Here is a 17,976-nt window from a genome sequence, read left to right on the forward strand (position 1 = left end):
AACATGCCATGTTTGACTGTAGTGTTGTTGTTGTGCCAAATATCTGACTTGGAATTGTTACTCAGTGGTTCCAGTTTGGTTTTTATCAGACCATTACACATTTTCTCTAAAGATTCTGGGAGATTTTACACAATCCTAGTACTTCTTAGAAATTCCTGTAGCACAATCAGTGTTGCTGAACCTCTTAAGAGCCTCCCTGATTAGCTTCAGTATCTTCCTATGATTGGACTGAAATATACATGCTGTGGATTATTGATCCTTATGTTGACCAAAATCTTTGTATGGCGAAGTCATTAAGATCCTTTGTAATCTCCCTGCAAACTACTCAGAAAGGCTGAAACTGAATTAAAAGGTCAACTTTGTTGAAGGCGTTTCAACAAAGTATAATTTGTGATTACTCACATTAATGCATCTGCTATATTGCTGATTTTTACTATGTATATTTTCTTCTAATAAATGTTAGTTTCTACTAAACGTTTCCATAATAATTGTCTTGTTATATGTTGGAAAAGTTTCAAAATGATATCAGTTTTTTTTAACATTTACATTTACATTTGTTATTTCAGATTGACACAGAACTGAGCTAAAAATGCTTGGAATGAACAGGAAAACAGACAGAACTAGACAGGTTGAGAGTGCATTAACCAAACTGTAATGTCTCAAAGAAAATAAACATGAGAGTTCAGCTTGAATCGAGGTTCTCTCACCACATGGAGAAATGTCTTTGGGGAAAACGGTGAACTCCATGTCAGAGCTGTTTTTTGAGTCAATGTGTGCATTAAAAGGTGAACATGGTCTGCAGGCTGAAAAGCACTTAGAGCGGTCAACAGGAAAAGAAAGCGGCTATTTCATTTTGTTTCAGGTGATTTACCTGATTTACGTTTCTGCAGTTCTCTTCAAATTGTTCCGCCTTTCTCGTCTTTTCGCTAATTCGATGATGATGGTGATGACGACAGTAAGGAGCATTAGAAATGATTGGTGGTCAAAAGTGTAGCTGTTCAGGACTTACACATCATAAGTTATTTTCTTTTACTGGATTATTCTGTTTTCACTGCAGGATGGAAGCATTACAGTAACCATATGCTGGCTTCTCACTGCCAGCGTTTTTCATAACCTCTCTGATAGATGCTTTATATGTTAGAGGTTTTACTCACAAACCCCTACTGGGCAGCATTTTGCTTTCTAATAATTAACACATTTTGAACACACGCAGACAAGTTTCCTTGCAATATGTTCATCTTTATTCATTACCCATTTCTCTATACATTCACTGCTGTCTGTTGCACTTTTCTTTTCCACTTTTGATGTCTCCTTCTTTCATCTTTTTTTAGCTGAGAGTATTTATATTCATGCTCCAATAAGAAGCATTCTTCAAAGCAATCAGAAATCTAATATATATGTTAAAGTACAAAGACAATTGAGTTTGGCAAACGTTCTTGCAAGATAGACTGTGTGTTTGGCAATTTAGGTTATGATTTACAGCCTCCAAACGATTTAACAATAGCTTTGCTCCTCATTCACACTTTGTTTGATTCAACCTCTGTCTGTTGTGTCTCTCATTGTAGAAACAATCAATTTTCTTTTGTAGCTTTCAGAAGCACCTCAACAGTTAGCTGTCTTGGTGTAGAGGTGTGACCCTTTTACGGGTCGCACAACATGATACAGCTCTTTTCTGATGTATCGGCAAAAAATGCAGCTGAACAGAGCAACACGTTATAGGCATGGGCTTATACCATGGTTTTATGATTGTGTTAAATTCACATGGTGACTGTGGTTCAGCAGCTGCGTTGCAACCTGAAGGTCTTGTCACATATTGATGAGCTCCTGGGCAAGATACTAAACCCCAAGTTGCCTGTGCATCGTGTGTGAATCAGTGAATAATGTAAAGTGCTTGAAAAATGTTACATAATGTTACTGGAGAAATGTTACATAACGTCAGTCCATTTATGCAAACATTTAACACATAAATATGTACCTTGATATGATGTAACTCGAAATTAAAAGAGAAAAGCAAAAATACTCCTTCTGTTGTTGATTTATAGTTTTATTTTACTTTAGAACGTTTTTTTAAATATCATTTCGATTCTGAGTCTTAGACTTTACCAAAAACACAGAATAAAGAACAATTTTCAATTGTTTCCAATTAAATCTACTTATTGCCAAAAGAAAAATAGGCTGCTTCACCACTTTGCTCTCTATATAGTAACACTGGGACTTTAACAAGCTGATATAATCTGGTTAAATAATCAGCTTCTCTGTTTGAGCCTGCTTTTCCAAACAGACACATTTGATTTTATAAAAAGAGGGATAAGTGCTGGAGCTAGCCGACCAGCATTGTACAGCAACATGTGGAGGAGGGGCAGCACTGTCTCTGTGCTCCATACAGCTAATAAAAAAAAATTCTGGTTATTTCCGCATTTCTCAAGCACTTCATTAAAAATACTATTATTATTTAAATTGGGGGTTCTGCTAAGTTGTTTTTTATATTTCACTTACCTGATGTAGGTATGCTGTATCAATCTGCCTAATTTATTGATTTGGTTGGTCAACCATCATCCTTTTCTGTGAGACCTTAAAAGCACAATAAAAACACCATTTTTTGGACAGTTGGAGCCGTTTAGTGTAGTATGACAAACTAAATGTGCAGCCGCTGTATTTTGTTACCGTTAGAAAATGCAAAACCTCTCTGTTTTCCTGTCACCGCACCAGTGACCATGACCATCTTCAAGCTTTATGAAATGTTTATATCCCAGTTGTTGACTTGTCGTTTAGTGCCATGAAAACCTCAGGCTTTCTTCATACAGTTTGGCTTCAAACTTTATAAAAACACCAGACCACTAAAAGCTGAAGCTCCCTGGAGGAACATAGTCCAGTTGTAGACAGATGACATTAAACACATATGATCACAAGCTGTTTATTTTGCTTTTTAATCTTTGGAATGACATGTTAACATTTGGATTTAGAACAGCAGTAAACAAAAACACTGTTAGTAACACACACTGCTTACACATCTGCTACTTAAAATCAATTATTATCAGATTGATGATGATTAATCAGATTTTAAAAATGGGCACATTTTATAGTTTTTTTCATTTAGCCGCTTAAGTAATTTTTTCTGGAGAATTTGAACGAGGTAAAGCTAAACACAACTGATGAGTTCTCGGTAGAACATATTTATAGACAAAGGTTTTTTTGCATCTTCCATGTGTAATGCATATTGTTTTTGTAATGTTTTGACTAAATTACTTCTCTGAGTGTGTTGTTCTGTGAACAATTTGTCTTTTTAAGTGTATATGCTCCAACTAACGATTAATCGATTACTAAATTTCGTAGACGAGTATTTCAATCATGGATTCATCACGATTAAACGATTAATAAACTCCAGATTGGAGAAGAAAAAAAAAAGAAAGGTTCCATTTTGTGTCAAACACAAACCTACTCTATGACTTATTATGCTGTTGAAGCATCATCACAGTTGTTGTGGAGGTATTTTGGCACAAAGTAGTTTCAGTTGATTGAGATTTGCAGGCATTTTTCTTTCTGCACAGCTCTATTAAGGTCCCGCTGCAGCATTTCTACGAGGCTAAGCTTTGATTGGGCCATTACCGCTAAAATTATTCTTCTCTTTTTCATACACTCTTTTAGGGATTTGCTTGTGTATTTGGGATTATTCTCCTGTCGGTGACTAAATTGTGGCCAATCTTGGGCTGTTAAAAAAAAATAATACATGCTATATCTGCAAATTACATCTCTTCAGCGGATAGAATCGGCATCTCCACAGTTCTACTGCCAAATATGGATGATTGAGTCTATCTCTGTCAGCTGTACTTACAAATTACATCGTAATGAGATTTTTCATCAAACACACAGAATAAGGCAGGATGTGTTAATGTTCTCATTTCCATCACGTGTCCAAAAGATGTCGTAGTAAATATTAAGGCTAAAATTAGTATTAATACTCAATCAGAAACCAATCAGTGTGTGGTTTTGTTTTTGACAAACGTCCTTTCAGGTTTATATAACTGAAACATTTAATCGGTTATCAATACAGCATATGGAGAGAGAGAAATCCTAAAGCAAACCACAGAGTCCTCCTCCTTCCACTGCTCTGTTTCTGTACGCGTCTCTTCTCTTGTGTCTTTGTTTTCTGTTCGCTCCAGTGAAGGCTGCTCTGACAAAATAACAGCAGGGCTGGGAAATGGAGATGTGATGCTCTTTATGCAAATCAAATCTTGCGTTGCCATTCATTTCACTCAGAGCACCCAGAGGACGGACAAAGGAGCGGAAAAGCACTGGGAAAAAAAGCAATAGAGAGAGCTAAAGGCAGGTCAGCTTTAAGTAAATATTTTTACAAAAACCCAACAGTGATTTGTGACCGCCAGCCTCTAATCAGTATTCAGCATGACTGAGTTCAGAGCTGAGTTACTGCTCTCAGCAGCTTCAGTGAAGCAGCAACATGTAAAGATCCGCAGTTCATTAATGCTGACATCAGACTTCTCTTATGGTGATCTTTAATATCTGAGGGATAAATGCTTGTGTTAACAAGGCTCCTAAACAACCTGGGAATGTTCTCAGGTCTCAATAAGTATCATCCTTGTAACGCCACATTAGGTAATAAGGCTTCAGTATGTTGTAATGTAATAAAATCGGTCTTTAAAATGTAATAAAACATGATTAAAGCAGTATTACATAATGATTGATGGAAAATGTAACAAAACCTTTGAACGCCTAATACCAAATGTTCTGGCTTTTGAGTCAGAAAAGTCAATTAAATGACCAAAAGTTTGTTATTTACTGACCAAAGTTTAAATTTAAATGAGCATAGAAATTACAACATGATGGAAGCACAATGATTAGGATGAACACAAACAGTTTGTGATTGTTTATTACATAATACTCCACATTATTAACCTTATGAATTAGTTACATACACTGTAAAAAAAACAAACGTGTCTAATTTACAGTAAAATACCGGCAGCTGTTTTTGACCGAATTTTACCATATAAATACGAATTTTATCGTATTAAATATGTTTGTGGGTTATTAAATAATGTAGTTTTAATAATGTTTTATTCCATTTTGATGCCCAATTTTATTACAGTATTAAACACTGTGGCATTATAATCCTTTCTCACTTTCTTTTATTTACTTATTGCTGTTTTGGCTTATTGATTCAATTTGAAATGCTCCCACATATTTGATGTTAGGCTGCTGATTGTGAAGCTGATTAACTGAATAGCAGTGACTCCTAAAAACTTCTCTGTATTCCTGTTAACAGAACAACCATCAAACCACCATGGCTCCACCTTGCCTCCTGTACCACCGCCTCACCGCCAGCAGCCCTCAGTAACGGCTCTAAACCAAGCCTTGGGCTCAACGCACCACGCTGGCCAGAACCTAAACTCCTCGCGCCAATTAACCCCTCCTTCTGGAAGCCCGGCTCCAGTGGCCGGCCAATCACCAGCCGAGCTGCAGACCACGCCCCCCGAGAGCGTCCCGCTGCAAGACAGCTGGGTGCTGGGTAGCAATGTGCCTCTGGAAACAAGGTAATAACACTCAAACACCGTTTTTATGCTGATCTGTTGATGTAGGTGAGCGCGTAATTTAGTGCAGAACTGTGTAGTAACTAGTTACATTTACTATAATAACTTTTTTTTTTAATTAGTTTTAGGAGTATTTTTACTTTTACTTGAGTATTTTTATTACGACGTATCACTTCTCTTATTCTCTACCCACTTTGAGTAACTTCACTGAATGAAAAACAACACGGACATACACTTGCAATTTTTATTAGTTTCATAAGTTTTATTATTGAAAGAAACTGATTTTGAACATTTTCTTTTTCTGATTTTATTTTCTTTCCTTATGTGAATTATGGTAATTTTGGTCCTTTAAATACCAAAATTTCCAATTAACTTTATTGCCTGGTCCATCTCATGATGTAATTTTTAAATATTAAATGATTAATAATTTGATCAGAGTAGACTTTTTACCAAATACTCTTTTACTCTTACTTGAGTAACTTCTTGGATGGCTACTTTTTACTTTTACTTCAGTAAAAATATGTTGAAGTAGTGCTACTCTTACTTGGGTAAAATTTTGGGGTACTCCATCATTTTAATAAAATAATGCAAAAGGAGTCTGAAAATTTAGTTTTTTCATTTGCATTTTATTTAACAAAATGGCATGATGAGAAATATGCATACTCTCCTTATTAATCAGTGGAAAAATCTCCAAAATCTTCATTGATAGTACAGCGATGAAACCTCTTCTATAATTGCTGCAACAACTTCAGCATGTTTCTACCTTTTATGTCCAGTTTATGTTTGATTTTAAGCTCCAAATCTTTGAGGTTTGAATGCCTCCTATCCATCGCCCTAATCTTTAACTCCCTCCACAGTTTCTCAATAAGATTCATGTTGGGACTCCAGAATGTAAATATTATTTCCAGTCCTAAGAAACAACTTGGCCAACTTTTGACATAACATGAGCTTCATTTTTAATTTTTTTTTACATTTCTTTTTTGTTGATGTGTCTGGATTACATTTATTGCAAAATGTAAGGTGTGTTTTTTAATCCAATTGTTAAATGACCGTCACCTGGGAGATGTGGCAGAAAACCAGACAGAATGAATATTTAGCTTTGGCCGTGGAGATCTTTGCCTGAGGGGGGGAAACCCAAATTAAATTTGACGTAATTTTAAACAAATATCCTGTACTGATATGATTACCCAACCTCTTCCATAATGTAAGAAACAGCCACCAGCTCTTATCCAGAGATTAGACTGGCTGTGCTATGAACATGGAAAAGTCATCAGATTTTACTATAATGTAGTGTATGTAAATACAGAATTTGTATATAATATGTAAACAAGCATTAAATGCTGTCTGTTTGCAGTTAGCAGTCATAGAATGTTATTCAGGTGTTTCCGTTATGTGTCTTATTGTACTGTTTGTGTGTATTTATTCATTATTTATTATTTAAAAATAACTTTATGATGCAATGCACTGCAAGAAATATTAATCTTCATCAATTCCCTGTAGTGTTGTCTATTAAAGAATAATTCCTAGACATTATTGTCAAATGCAAAAATTATATTACTTTCATATTTGGGTGAGTCTAATATATTTGGTATATTTTGACCCAGCTGGATTCTGAGGTTTATTGGTATGTAATCTTTAAGGCTCCTCATCAATAAGCAGCTTAATTATGCTCTGAAGTATCACTTAATATCCCTTTTGCTTGTCTTCCTTGTGTTTGCATTTGACAAGAAGACACTGTACTTCAGGTAAATACTGCTCCAACTGCATATGATCCTGTACTATATGAGAATTGATCATCGGTGACTCCAGGCTGACCCAGATTTTTGGACATTTTGGGATTTTTTGGATTCCATTGTATGAGTATCATCTCTTTGCAGATTAACACAAATTTACAATATAATTAATTACAGTTATTATTTTTATTGTACACATTTAATAAATGTATTTTTTTTAGTCAAAGTAGGTAACTTTATAAAGAATTACATGTTTGTGAAAACTGTCATAAAACTGACATAGGGGTCATTATGTCATGACAGTATGAGACAAATAATCTGTGAAAAAATTTAGCTCTTCTGCCTCCTCCATCTGTCATCTTCAAAATTACACCGCTTTATCAGAGCCAATCAGCGAGAAGGGTTGGAGGGGTCCTAGTTCTTTCAATCACCCTTGCGTATGTGTTTCTCACACCCTTCCAAGTTCTCTCTGCTACTCCACAACAGAGCCTGGTGCAGGCTGGTTAGCATAGCCACCGATGCCAGTGGATAAACAGTTTTCCTGTAACTGTAAGTTGTTTCTCCACCATTAGCGCAGCTGCGGCGCGTACACTGGCTGTTTCTCTGAATATTACTTTTATTAATCCTATACCAAACTTTGAAAAGGGCCAATAAAAACAAAGTATCAGAACAATGTTTTTCTATTTCAAATAGCATTTTATTAGATCAACCTGTGTCGCATGCCAGCTGTATGATAAACACTACATACATTAGCCTTTGGGGGGCGCTCTCTGGGGACTGCCCCCACTCCCTTGCCATCTTTGGAGGGCCAGTTGGGCAGCTGCCCTCAAGGGGCCAAGTATTCCCCCGAACATATGCAACACTGCTCTGCTATGTCTGGCCCCGTCCTGCACCGCAGCTTTAATACACTATGGACCCTCAGGGCTTTGCCGTCCAGCTTTTCTTATAATCATAATGACACAAGATCTGAGCATGAGTAAGACTGAAAAAAGCAAAACCAGAGCTTAACCCAGACTGTTTGGTCTGAAACTGTATCACCATGGTAACTAAAGACAGCTCTTGAGTCGCTGGAGTGCCTGTGCCATTCTGAAAATAAGCCTGATCAGAGCAGGTGCTGTAGTCGCATTATCAGCAGTAGGGTTTTTTTTCAGTCTTTAAAAGAAATTATGTATATGAAATTATCTGAAAAGCAAGTTCTACTATGGATACACATTTACAACATTGGCCAAATATGTTAGTGGTTTGATTCTTCAAAATCATTCTAGTAAAAGAATCAGAGTTTAAAGCAGTTGCAAGCCTAAATATTCAGTTTCAACACTTTCACTGTTTATGAAGACAACATTGGAGTCTATTGATCTAGTAAAACTGTGTTGTTTTTCGATTCCACTTCAAGTTAGAAATAAAAAAAATGTCAATACGACAGGCATACATGCCAATAAGAGACAAATGGAGCCAAAATAAGTCGGTGTCAAAGAAATTTATTAGGTCTGGCCCATGAAAAGGGGATTAAAGCTGTAATGTAACAAGAGAGTGTTAATGTTCTCATTAGAGGTGATAATTCACACACACTATCTCCAAGACAAATACTCTTGGCTTAGACAGCCACACCTGTTGGGACACAAATGGTCACTGGATCATGCAGACGCAGATGTCAGTCAAGCATACTCAGTTGAGTCAAGCATACTCAATTGAGTATGCTTGACTATATATATATATATATATATATATATATATATATATATATATATATATATATATATATATATATATATATATATATATATATACTGTATATATTTGTGTGTGTGGGTCTGTGTTTGTTACACTACATACATTTTATAAACAGGTAGGAAAAGTTGTTTTTCATATCTGATACTGCATTAGGAATATGAAATCTACATTATATCAATTCAGATTCCTTAAAGTAAGTTTTAAGAAGACGTTTTAATGAGTAAAACATCAGGTCAGAGAGTTAAGAGTTGGAAGCAGATCTTTCGCTCCAGTAGAGAGATTTCTTGAGCCTGTTGCAAACTCTCCATCTGCCTTTAGTTTTGTCTTAAATTCCACCATACCAAACTGCACCCACCCTTGCCTTTCCGCTCAGTGAAAATGAGCCATTAGCTCATTGTGTTAAGGCAAAAAATAAAAAATCCACATTGCCACAAATTTCCATGATGAGTTTAACACCAAACATTCCAAGTCTTTGAATAGAACCTAACTGAGCTTAATATAAATTCTGTCAGAGGTAAAATAACTTTATTAGTAGACTCCTTTTACCTATACATAAGATTCATCAACACTGCATAATAAACAGATACAGGAAAATTGATGAAAATTTGCTTTCACAAATCCATCTTGGCTTCATTCTGTCATTGTATGCTATAATAAGTTATGTTCATTATTTATTTATTTTTTGTGTCAAGAACAGAATGCAACTTTTAGTCGTTTTGTACTTCTAATTATCTTTATTTACTAAATGAAGCAGTAAAAAGTAGGAACTGCAGTTTGAAGATAAATAAACATCACTCGTCGAAGTAAACTAGCTATTAATTTAAAATATGTCAATAATGGTACTAATATTATAGTATTAATAATTTTGTATCTTGTGTTTTCATGAAAATAGTTGTGTGAAAAGGTTAGGCATATAAGAATTCATCGGAAATAAAATAATCTCAATTAATTTAAAGATTTTTCAAGGAAGTGGCTGTAATCTTTGGGAAATAAAAGAAATTGATAAATTTTATTTCACTAAAGCAAAAATAAAGAAACTCCTTTTCCACATTCCCTTTGTCTTTTTCCTCTTTTATAATGTCAAAATACACAAAATAATTGTAATAATTATTTGTCATGTTGCTGGTTTTTTTATTGAACGTGTTGTTTTGTTAGTTTTCAAAGTAAAGACACAAACAAGTTAGGACTGTGCTTTCCTAATAAACTGAAAACAGTGGCTGGAACAGGCTTGCCTTGAGAATGCCTGCAGCAGAAAGTTTGATTCCAGCCTCCTCCTGGCATATGTTGACGTGCGTCTGGGCAAGCCACTAAATCACAAATTGCCTACCAATTTGCATATTAGTTTATGAATGTGTGTTCATTTGTGTGTGTGTGTGTTTTTTTATTGCAGCTCTAGTACAAAGTACTTTGAGTGATCGATTTGAGTAAAGGCGTTATGTAAATTCAGTCCATTTTCCATTAGTTCTGCTTGTAAAAAGGTGCCTCCTCTTTGAGAGATTGCTGATATATATGAATCACACACAGCAGGTCATGTAGCGATGTATGGATCCTAATGCTCTTTGAAGTATTCTGCTGCTTGTAAAGCTCACAAAGTAAAACCAATATTTTAAAGTGGACTCTGAGGTTAATTGGACGCCAGTTCAACTGAAATAACAACGGTGTGACATGTGACTAATTAGAGGAGTTTGTCAGGAGCCTTGCAGGAATCCTCTGAACAATATGATGGGAATCCAAAGAGGTTTTGTTCACTGAACAATGAATTAGAATTTCTTAAAGTCAAAGAATAAAAGCCCGAATAACATTTTTCAACTTAACACAATAGAACTTCACTTGGCAATACTTCATTGGGATAGGAAACAGTGGGGATCTACAATTTCGGCATGAATCTACAGAGTGAAAGCTGAGTCAAAGGTTATACTGAGGTCCTTTCACTAAAGCAGTCAGATGCAAGATCTCAGTTTTCCTTTTTTTTAATTGGTGAATGTTTTCAGCCATTCCAATCCTTAGTGAAATCTAAGAACCTGTGTAACATATTTAACTTTTAAGCTTAGGGATTAAAACTAATATGGGAATGGATATCACCCAAGTAGTTAGAAAATGTTTTCACACGAAGAAGCATTGTACAACAGAAACAATGACAACCCCTCAACATTGGCAACATTGCTTATTTCCTCACAGTGCTACACAAACAATATATAGTGACCATGTATGTTAATATACAATAGAACTGAAAATAATTCTGGGTTATAATCCAAGAATGATTGTTCAGTCACTGTCTCTTATTAAAACCTTTCCAAAGACAACTCTCTCTGCTCTGGTGTTAGGGAATCGAGGAGACAGCGAACCTGTTGTCCAGCTAAATCAAGTTGCTGAGACATAATGTGGAATGACATGATTTACCGTAAAGAACCTGGTTCCTCTGCCTGCACAGCCAACTGGCAATCTGGATGAAAAAACTTTTTCTTTTAATTTTTAGTTGTGTTTGGGTTAATAAGTACTAGCATAAAGTGACTGACAATACATGTGTGGATAGGATTCCAAAGAAAGAGGGAGTTGTTGATCACTTAATATCGCAGGGTTGTTTATGCCAGCTACATTTCATCTCCAATCCAAGCAGCAGTTGCAGTCATTGACTTCTCAAGGGAAACACAAACTGATTCAGTTTGGCTAACTACCACACACACATACATTGTCATCATTGTTCTAATCCGCCTTGTGTTGCTTCAGTTGTCATCCCTTTGTAAATAGTACTAATGGAATGTAAATGCAGATTCTCGACTTGTGCATTTGAAGGGCTGTTGTTATTAAAGGCCTATCAGATTAGTTCTGGTTGACAACATGCTTCACTCAGCTCAACAGACTGTGGTTCCAGTCATTTTACACTTGATTATCCCCACACTCTGTCTGATTATATACACTCGCATTTTCACAATCGGACAAAAACAGGCTCTATACTCTGTGCTTTTCTCGTGTTCCAACATCAGCGTCGGTCAGAAATAGATTGGTTGCATTTTTCCTATCGATTCAAAAAAAATTTAATTAAATGTTTCACCTTCTATTCACAGTTTTCTGGGTAGGAATGAAAATTGACAACATTCATAAGACTGTGAAGATTCAGAATCTTCTGTTTTTATCTCTCAATGTCATTTGACAAACTGAAATACAGGAATAGGGGACAAATATATTCAAATTCAGGAGCAATTATTTCTTTCTGTTAGGACATTTTTTACTCTATCCTTTAATTTATTTTCTCTTGTGTTCTTCCAGGCCGGCTTTTGAACAATCTGCAAACCAGATCAGTTTGTTGGCAGTAGGACTGGCCAGTATCTGTGAATTAAATATTTATTGCTTATAGTATCATAACCTGCATAGACATGTTAAGTTATTGCTTCATGTTATTTAGGAACTTTTAAGGCTCATGGTTTTAGTGTCATTCTCAAGTTAATGTAAAAAACAGTTTTTTCACTGTTAATGCATCACAATACAAAGTGCTTAAAGCATACTGTATATTATTATACATTGTGAGCAGATTACAATGAAAATAAACCATCAGTTGCAAAAGGGGCTAAATATCCATGATTTTTCTTTGTCCCACAATATGAGCTGCTTTCTCTGCTATGCCAGTTACTTTATTTGAAGAGACTTCTTACTCTCACTAAAGTATATTTTCAGAGACATGCTTATACAGTATCCATCTTCTCTTCAATAAGCTAAAAGCTTTCCAGGCAATGAGCAAATAAGGTGGAACAATTTGTCAATCTGTAAGGGTTACAGGCTCTCTACAGAGAGCTCGGCCCTCGCTTTGTGTTTCTTTTTGTGTGTCCTGCCTCCTCCACTCTGATATAACTGTTGTCAGAATTTTTGGAGCCAATTTATTTATTGTTTTTTAACTTTCACAACTTCCAAGTCCTCTTCACACACAGCTGGTGGACTATTATGAAAGTTTGCATAATTAATAAAAGCAAAAAGGTTTTGCTTTGAACTATTTAGTTTGGGTAATTTACAACGTCAGTTATTTTATCCAGCTGTAAAATAAGCAGGCTAATGTAAGACTCTTTGCTTAAACAGGTGGTAAGTGTTACTGTAGGAAGAAGAGTTGAACAAAAAGTAAATTAAATGAGAATAATTTTAGCTTTGTATGATTACTTTTTATCTTTATATATGTTGAAACTGATATTCAAAACAGTAATACTACTATTTATTGATGCAGACTTTAATTACTTCTGTATTACTGTACTGTACGTGAAAAATGTTCATGCTGTTTTTCAGCTGCAGTTCATCATGGAAATTGGACTGGATGGGACAGGAAAATTTACATACCACTTTCACCACAGCACAACTTTGCCCTGATGTGAAACTAATGTATAGCTAATTATGTCAAATCAATTTATTGTTATGGGAACCTTGCATAGTTTATTGTTGGAATGTGACATCATAGGTTAACAGACTACTTCTAGTGTAGAGTATTCCTCTCACTCTCTCTTCCACCTGACTGTCTTCTGTTCTCTTGTTTCTACAGGTTTCATCTCTGACTTTAGTATATTCCGTTTAAATAGGAAACATTTTCTACTCATGAATATGAGACTCAGTGTAAACTCATTTCCTTTGGTTGCAAATGTTTTCAAAAACAAATGAGATTCCTCTTTCTGTGTTTTCAGTTAAGCATGACAAATTTCTCTGTGGCCTTGTTAACATGAGAAGAAACAGCTGAAAATCATTGTCATTTTACTGCATTTCATCATGCTCAACTTTCCAAGCATAGCAAACCATAAGCTATCACATGTCGACATGTGTGCCTCTTCAGACACCCTGGTTAGGCTGTTTTTTTGTTTTTTTTACGTTAATCGGTGTGTGTTACTTTAGCAGCTGTGTTTTCATACATCATTGTGGTTTATTGGCGTCAAGATTTTCCAGATTTCAAGCCAATGGTAAATAGAGCTTCATGACGGACAGATATGGAAGTGATGTTTAGAGAAGACCTTAAAAAAAGATTAAAAACGTATCAACGCTGACAGATTGTATTAGTTTTAGTGTGTTTCTGTGATGTTTGTTTACCCATTCCAAAGTTGTAATTAACAGAAAGTATCCGGACAGGGCCTGACTCACAGCAGGGACATCGTTGTTAGCAGCACTAACTAGCAGATAGGGGGAAGCGGAGCTGAAGGCCCCTAGGAGCAGTTAAGGGAACCACTTTAGCATTTTAAAACTTTCACAGCAGTCCAGCTGCACTCTTGGGTTTTCTGTGACCCATATCTGGTGATTAACACATTAAGTTCACACTTATTATGTCGTTGATCATTTCTCCAAAAACTTGCATCACATAAATTGTAAGCAGAAAAAAAAAATTCCTTTTAGCTTCGTAATAAAAAAAAACAGCATTCAGAGCTGTTCCATATGAAATGTGAACTTGTTTGTCTTTCATTTTCTTGGCTGATGAAATTGTCTGCTTGTTTAAACCGACAATGAAATTTTCTTATATTGTAACACTTTCATTATTGCAACATGAAGAAAATTAAATATCAGTCAGAGGTTTAGCTCTCCACATCATGTGAAATATAAACCTTGATGAAGTGGCTTGCTATTTGATCAATGAACAAAGTACATCTTATGCCTTTGATTAAATACTTAAAAATTGCTGGAGGTTCAAAACAGACTTATTCACTCACTCCCCTCCTACATCCTGGATTCTTGTTTTTCCCATCCCCTTTTTGTTCTCTCCGTCTTCACATCTTGCCTAGTGGCAGGTATTAATTGAGGGACCCTTGTTATAATAGGTTCTAATTGTTAATCACACAGCCTTGTTAGAGAGCACTCTAATTGTAATTATAGAGGCTCGTTAGCCAGGGTCCTGTCATTAATTAGACATTGTGACCTCGGTAATTTGCTGGAGGCATACATGTATGTGCCAGTAATTTTCTCCAGCTGGGTAATGTCTGGCTTTCAGGAATGAAAAAAGCTGTTTGCCTTTCATCTTGAACCTAAAATGAATTTATTCTTTACATAATCTATTGTCCCGTTGGTGAGTTAGTACAAAAATCTGGTTTAGTAAAATTAGGAATGACCTCTGAGCCAGATTGGACCTACGTCTCTTTCCGCAAGCTTTCATTTATTTAAGAGGCTAAACATTAGTTTTTAGTTGAACAGAGTGACACTGATACACTAACAAGTCAAAATGTTATAATCTGGGTTTCTTTTTGTAAATATTTACTAAGGAATCTATTGATTTCTCACTGCGCAAAACAAAATATGTAATAATAAATGTGTGTATTCCACCTAACCTGTTCCAGTGGCAGCTGTTGTAAAATGTAAAGAAGGGAAAATAAAGACATATTGACCTATTTCCTCTGAGTAGATAAGAAAAAACATTTATTTTTATCTGTACAATTGCCTCTTGGCTATCAAGATGAAGCTGACTTGTGTTTGTACTTTGCAAACTTTGACTTTTGCTAAAAGATTCAAAAGAGCAAATGTTAAGAAAATCTTTCTAGGACAGTTAAACTTTATTTCAAGATTATAAAAGGTTCTTCAAATGATGTAAGTTCCGAACACAAGAAAACTAAAATCAATATTAACTTAACCATGTCCAAGCTGCAAGTCAGAAAACCAGGGATTGCTAACTGTTCATTGTGTTCACTGACCTGGCTCACTAGTATATGGAATAAACATTGTAATAACTTGTTCTCCACAATAGAAGATAATGTTTTTGCCAAGTTTAGCTTTGAATAGCAGTACTATTTGTATATGTTAAATTCAAATTCAAAAATACTGTATTGTAATTTCCCCAGAGGGAAATTAAATAACATGGCAAACCATCAAATCATCATAAGTGGAAAAAAAAAATTTCAGCAAGTCCTATTAATATTTTCCAAAAAGTAGCCTTGATGGACATAACATCTTTGTAGCTGTGAGCTCAGCAGGAATGAAGCTTGGGCACACTTTGACAAATTTAATTTTTGGACACAACAACCTATAATTATTCTTTTTTGTGTTTGTTAAATATGCACAACTATTAATTGTGCAAAGCACAACTTAGATGTCTACCAATTTTACGTTAAACTTAAATTTAAACTAATAATACAGTTTAGATTTTGTTAGACATATTTTCTTCTTTGGAAAATTGATGAGGAAAGTATATATTTTTAATTGCGTGTTGTCAGGATTAGTTGTAGCTTTTCAGTGTCATAAGGAACTTCATTCCATACATGGGATCTTATTTTGGAGCTGGGAGGGGTTGCTTGTTTGGAAACGTTAACAAAGGTTGTGGACGTTATGGCCAGATCATGTAGTTTAAGTTATATTGGCACTAAAAACGATGTGTGCTTTGAGTGAGAATGAGCTGCTGAACATGGACATTTTAAGTAGGGGCACCATATATAATTGAACCAAGACCTGCTAACAGTCATCTTCCATAGCTTAGAATCTACCCAGTGAAGTTATTAAGCATTTACTGCCGACGCCAAGAATTTCTTAAAAGGATTATATAAAAAAATCCTGCTGCATTGTGTCCAGTTTGGTCCTGGACTTCCATATTCTTTGAAAAACACACTTTTATTAAATTCTCCGTTTTGACATTTATTTTTTAGACTCTTGAGTCTAACTGCTAACTTGAGGCTATCATCAGCTCCAGTAACACTTTTTGGTTTTGAGCCCCAAGAACTTTCAGAGCCGTGTAGAAAAGTATGACACATTCCCCACAGGAAACGACCTCATCGAAACTGAATTCCTTGTAGTTAAGAATAACAGTTGGTAACCTTGCATTGCCATAAGGTGGTGGTGCAAAATAATTAAGCAGTAGTTTACAGATTCTATTGTTATCAGACACAAACGTTGATGCAACTATTAAAGACTAAAGTCTCTTTTTCTCTCCTCTCTCTTTTCAGGCATTTCCTCTTTAAAACAGGTACAGGCACCACTCCTCTCTTCTCCACAGCTACTCCTGGCTACACCATGGCTACAGGCTCCGTTTACTCACCTCCCACCAGGCCATTGCCAAGGAATACCCTGTCCCGTTCTGCCTTTAAGTTCAAGAAATCCTCCAAGTACTGTTCGTGGAGGTAAGATGAAATGTTAATTTGTTTCGTCTTGTTTTTTATATCTCTTCAAGTTGTTCAGTTTGTAAGAAAAAAGCCAGTTCAGTTCAAATAAATCGTCACCCTGGCCCGTCTTTCCAACATTCCTCAGAAATCCTTTTATGTTGCTGAATGAAGAGCAGCTCATGCACCTTGAGCTCATGTCTCCCGTTCAGTCCTTCAGTCTTTTCATTGGCCCTAGTGGTTTTATGCACTCCTGGTTTTGCAGAAGTTGCAACATTGCATTTGTCTGACTATCTTGGTAGCTGTGAATGCTTCATATTGGACTCTGTTTCAACAGTAAAAATGAATAAATAGTTGGAATAAACATTTTTGTTTTGGCTCATAATTTGTTTCTTAGCCTAATGTCTGTTAAATGAAATACATTCAAATAAATTGAAGCACTGTTGGAACAAGGAACCCACTTTGGGTAATTTTACTTTTGGTGAAAAGAATATTGTCCAAGAGATTAAGTCTGAAAATCTCTTGACTCTTGGACAATACTTTACCCCCTATCAGTATAGAGAGGATAAAGTAAATGACTAAGAATACATTTAGCCCCTTAAGGTCAGCGTTTGGTGGATGGATCTTTTGCTGTAATCACAGAAGTATCAGATTGCTCATGAATCAGCTCTTTTCAGCTCCGTTCACAAATTCTCAATAGGACTGACATCTGGGCTTTGAGTTGGCCACTCTAGAAGAGTTGCTTTGTTGTCTTTGAACTACTTCTGTGCTGCTTTTGCTATATGCTTGAGTTTGTTGTCTTGCCAGAAAATACATCATCCAAATTCTCTAGCAGAAATAATATTGAGCCTCCTCTCCATTGTCGAGTTTCACTCTAGCACATTAAGATGGTTTGGATCTAGCCTAGTTGGGTTTCTCCATTGGCATCATGTTCAT

General features: G+C 35.7%; 1 protein-coding gene across 12 annotated transcripts in view; it reads left to right on the plus strand.

Moving 5' to 3' along the window:
- The window catches only part of LOC102233011 (teneurin-3), a 323,707-nt gene that overhangs the window by 185,109 nt on the left and 120,622 nt on the right, over positions 1–17,976 (plus strand). For all 12 annotated transcript variants that reach the window (XM_023333407.1, XM_023333406.1, XM_023333410.1 and 9 more), the window contains 2 exons: positions 5,279–5,546; positions 16,888–17,061. In XM_023333407.1, the coding sequence (XP_023189175.1) occupies positions 5,279–5,546; positions 16,888–17,061 (442 nt within the window). The remainder of the gene's footprint in view (positions 1–5,278; positions 5,547–16,887; positions 17,062–17,976) is intronic.

Source organism: Xiphophorus maculatus, chromosome 5, assembly GCF_002775205.1.
Source record: "Xiphophorus maculatus strain JP 163 A chromosome 5, X_maculatus-5.0-male, whole genome shotgun sequence".
Taxonomy (NCBI): domain Eukaryota; kingdom Metazoa; phylum Chordata; class Actinopteri; order Cyprinodontiformes; family Poeciliidae; genus Xiphophorus; species Xiphophorus maculatus.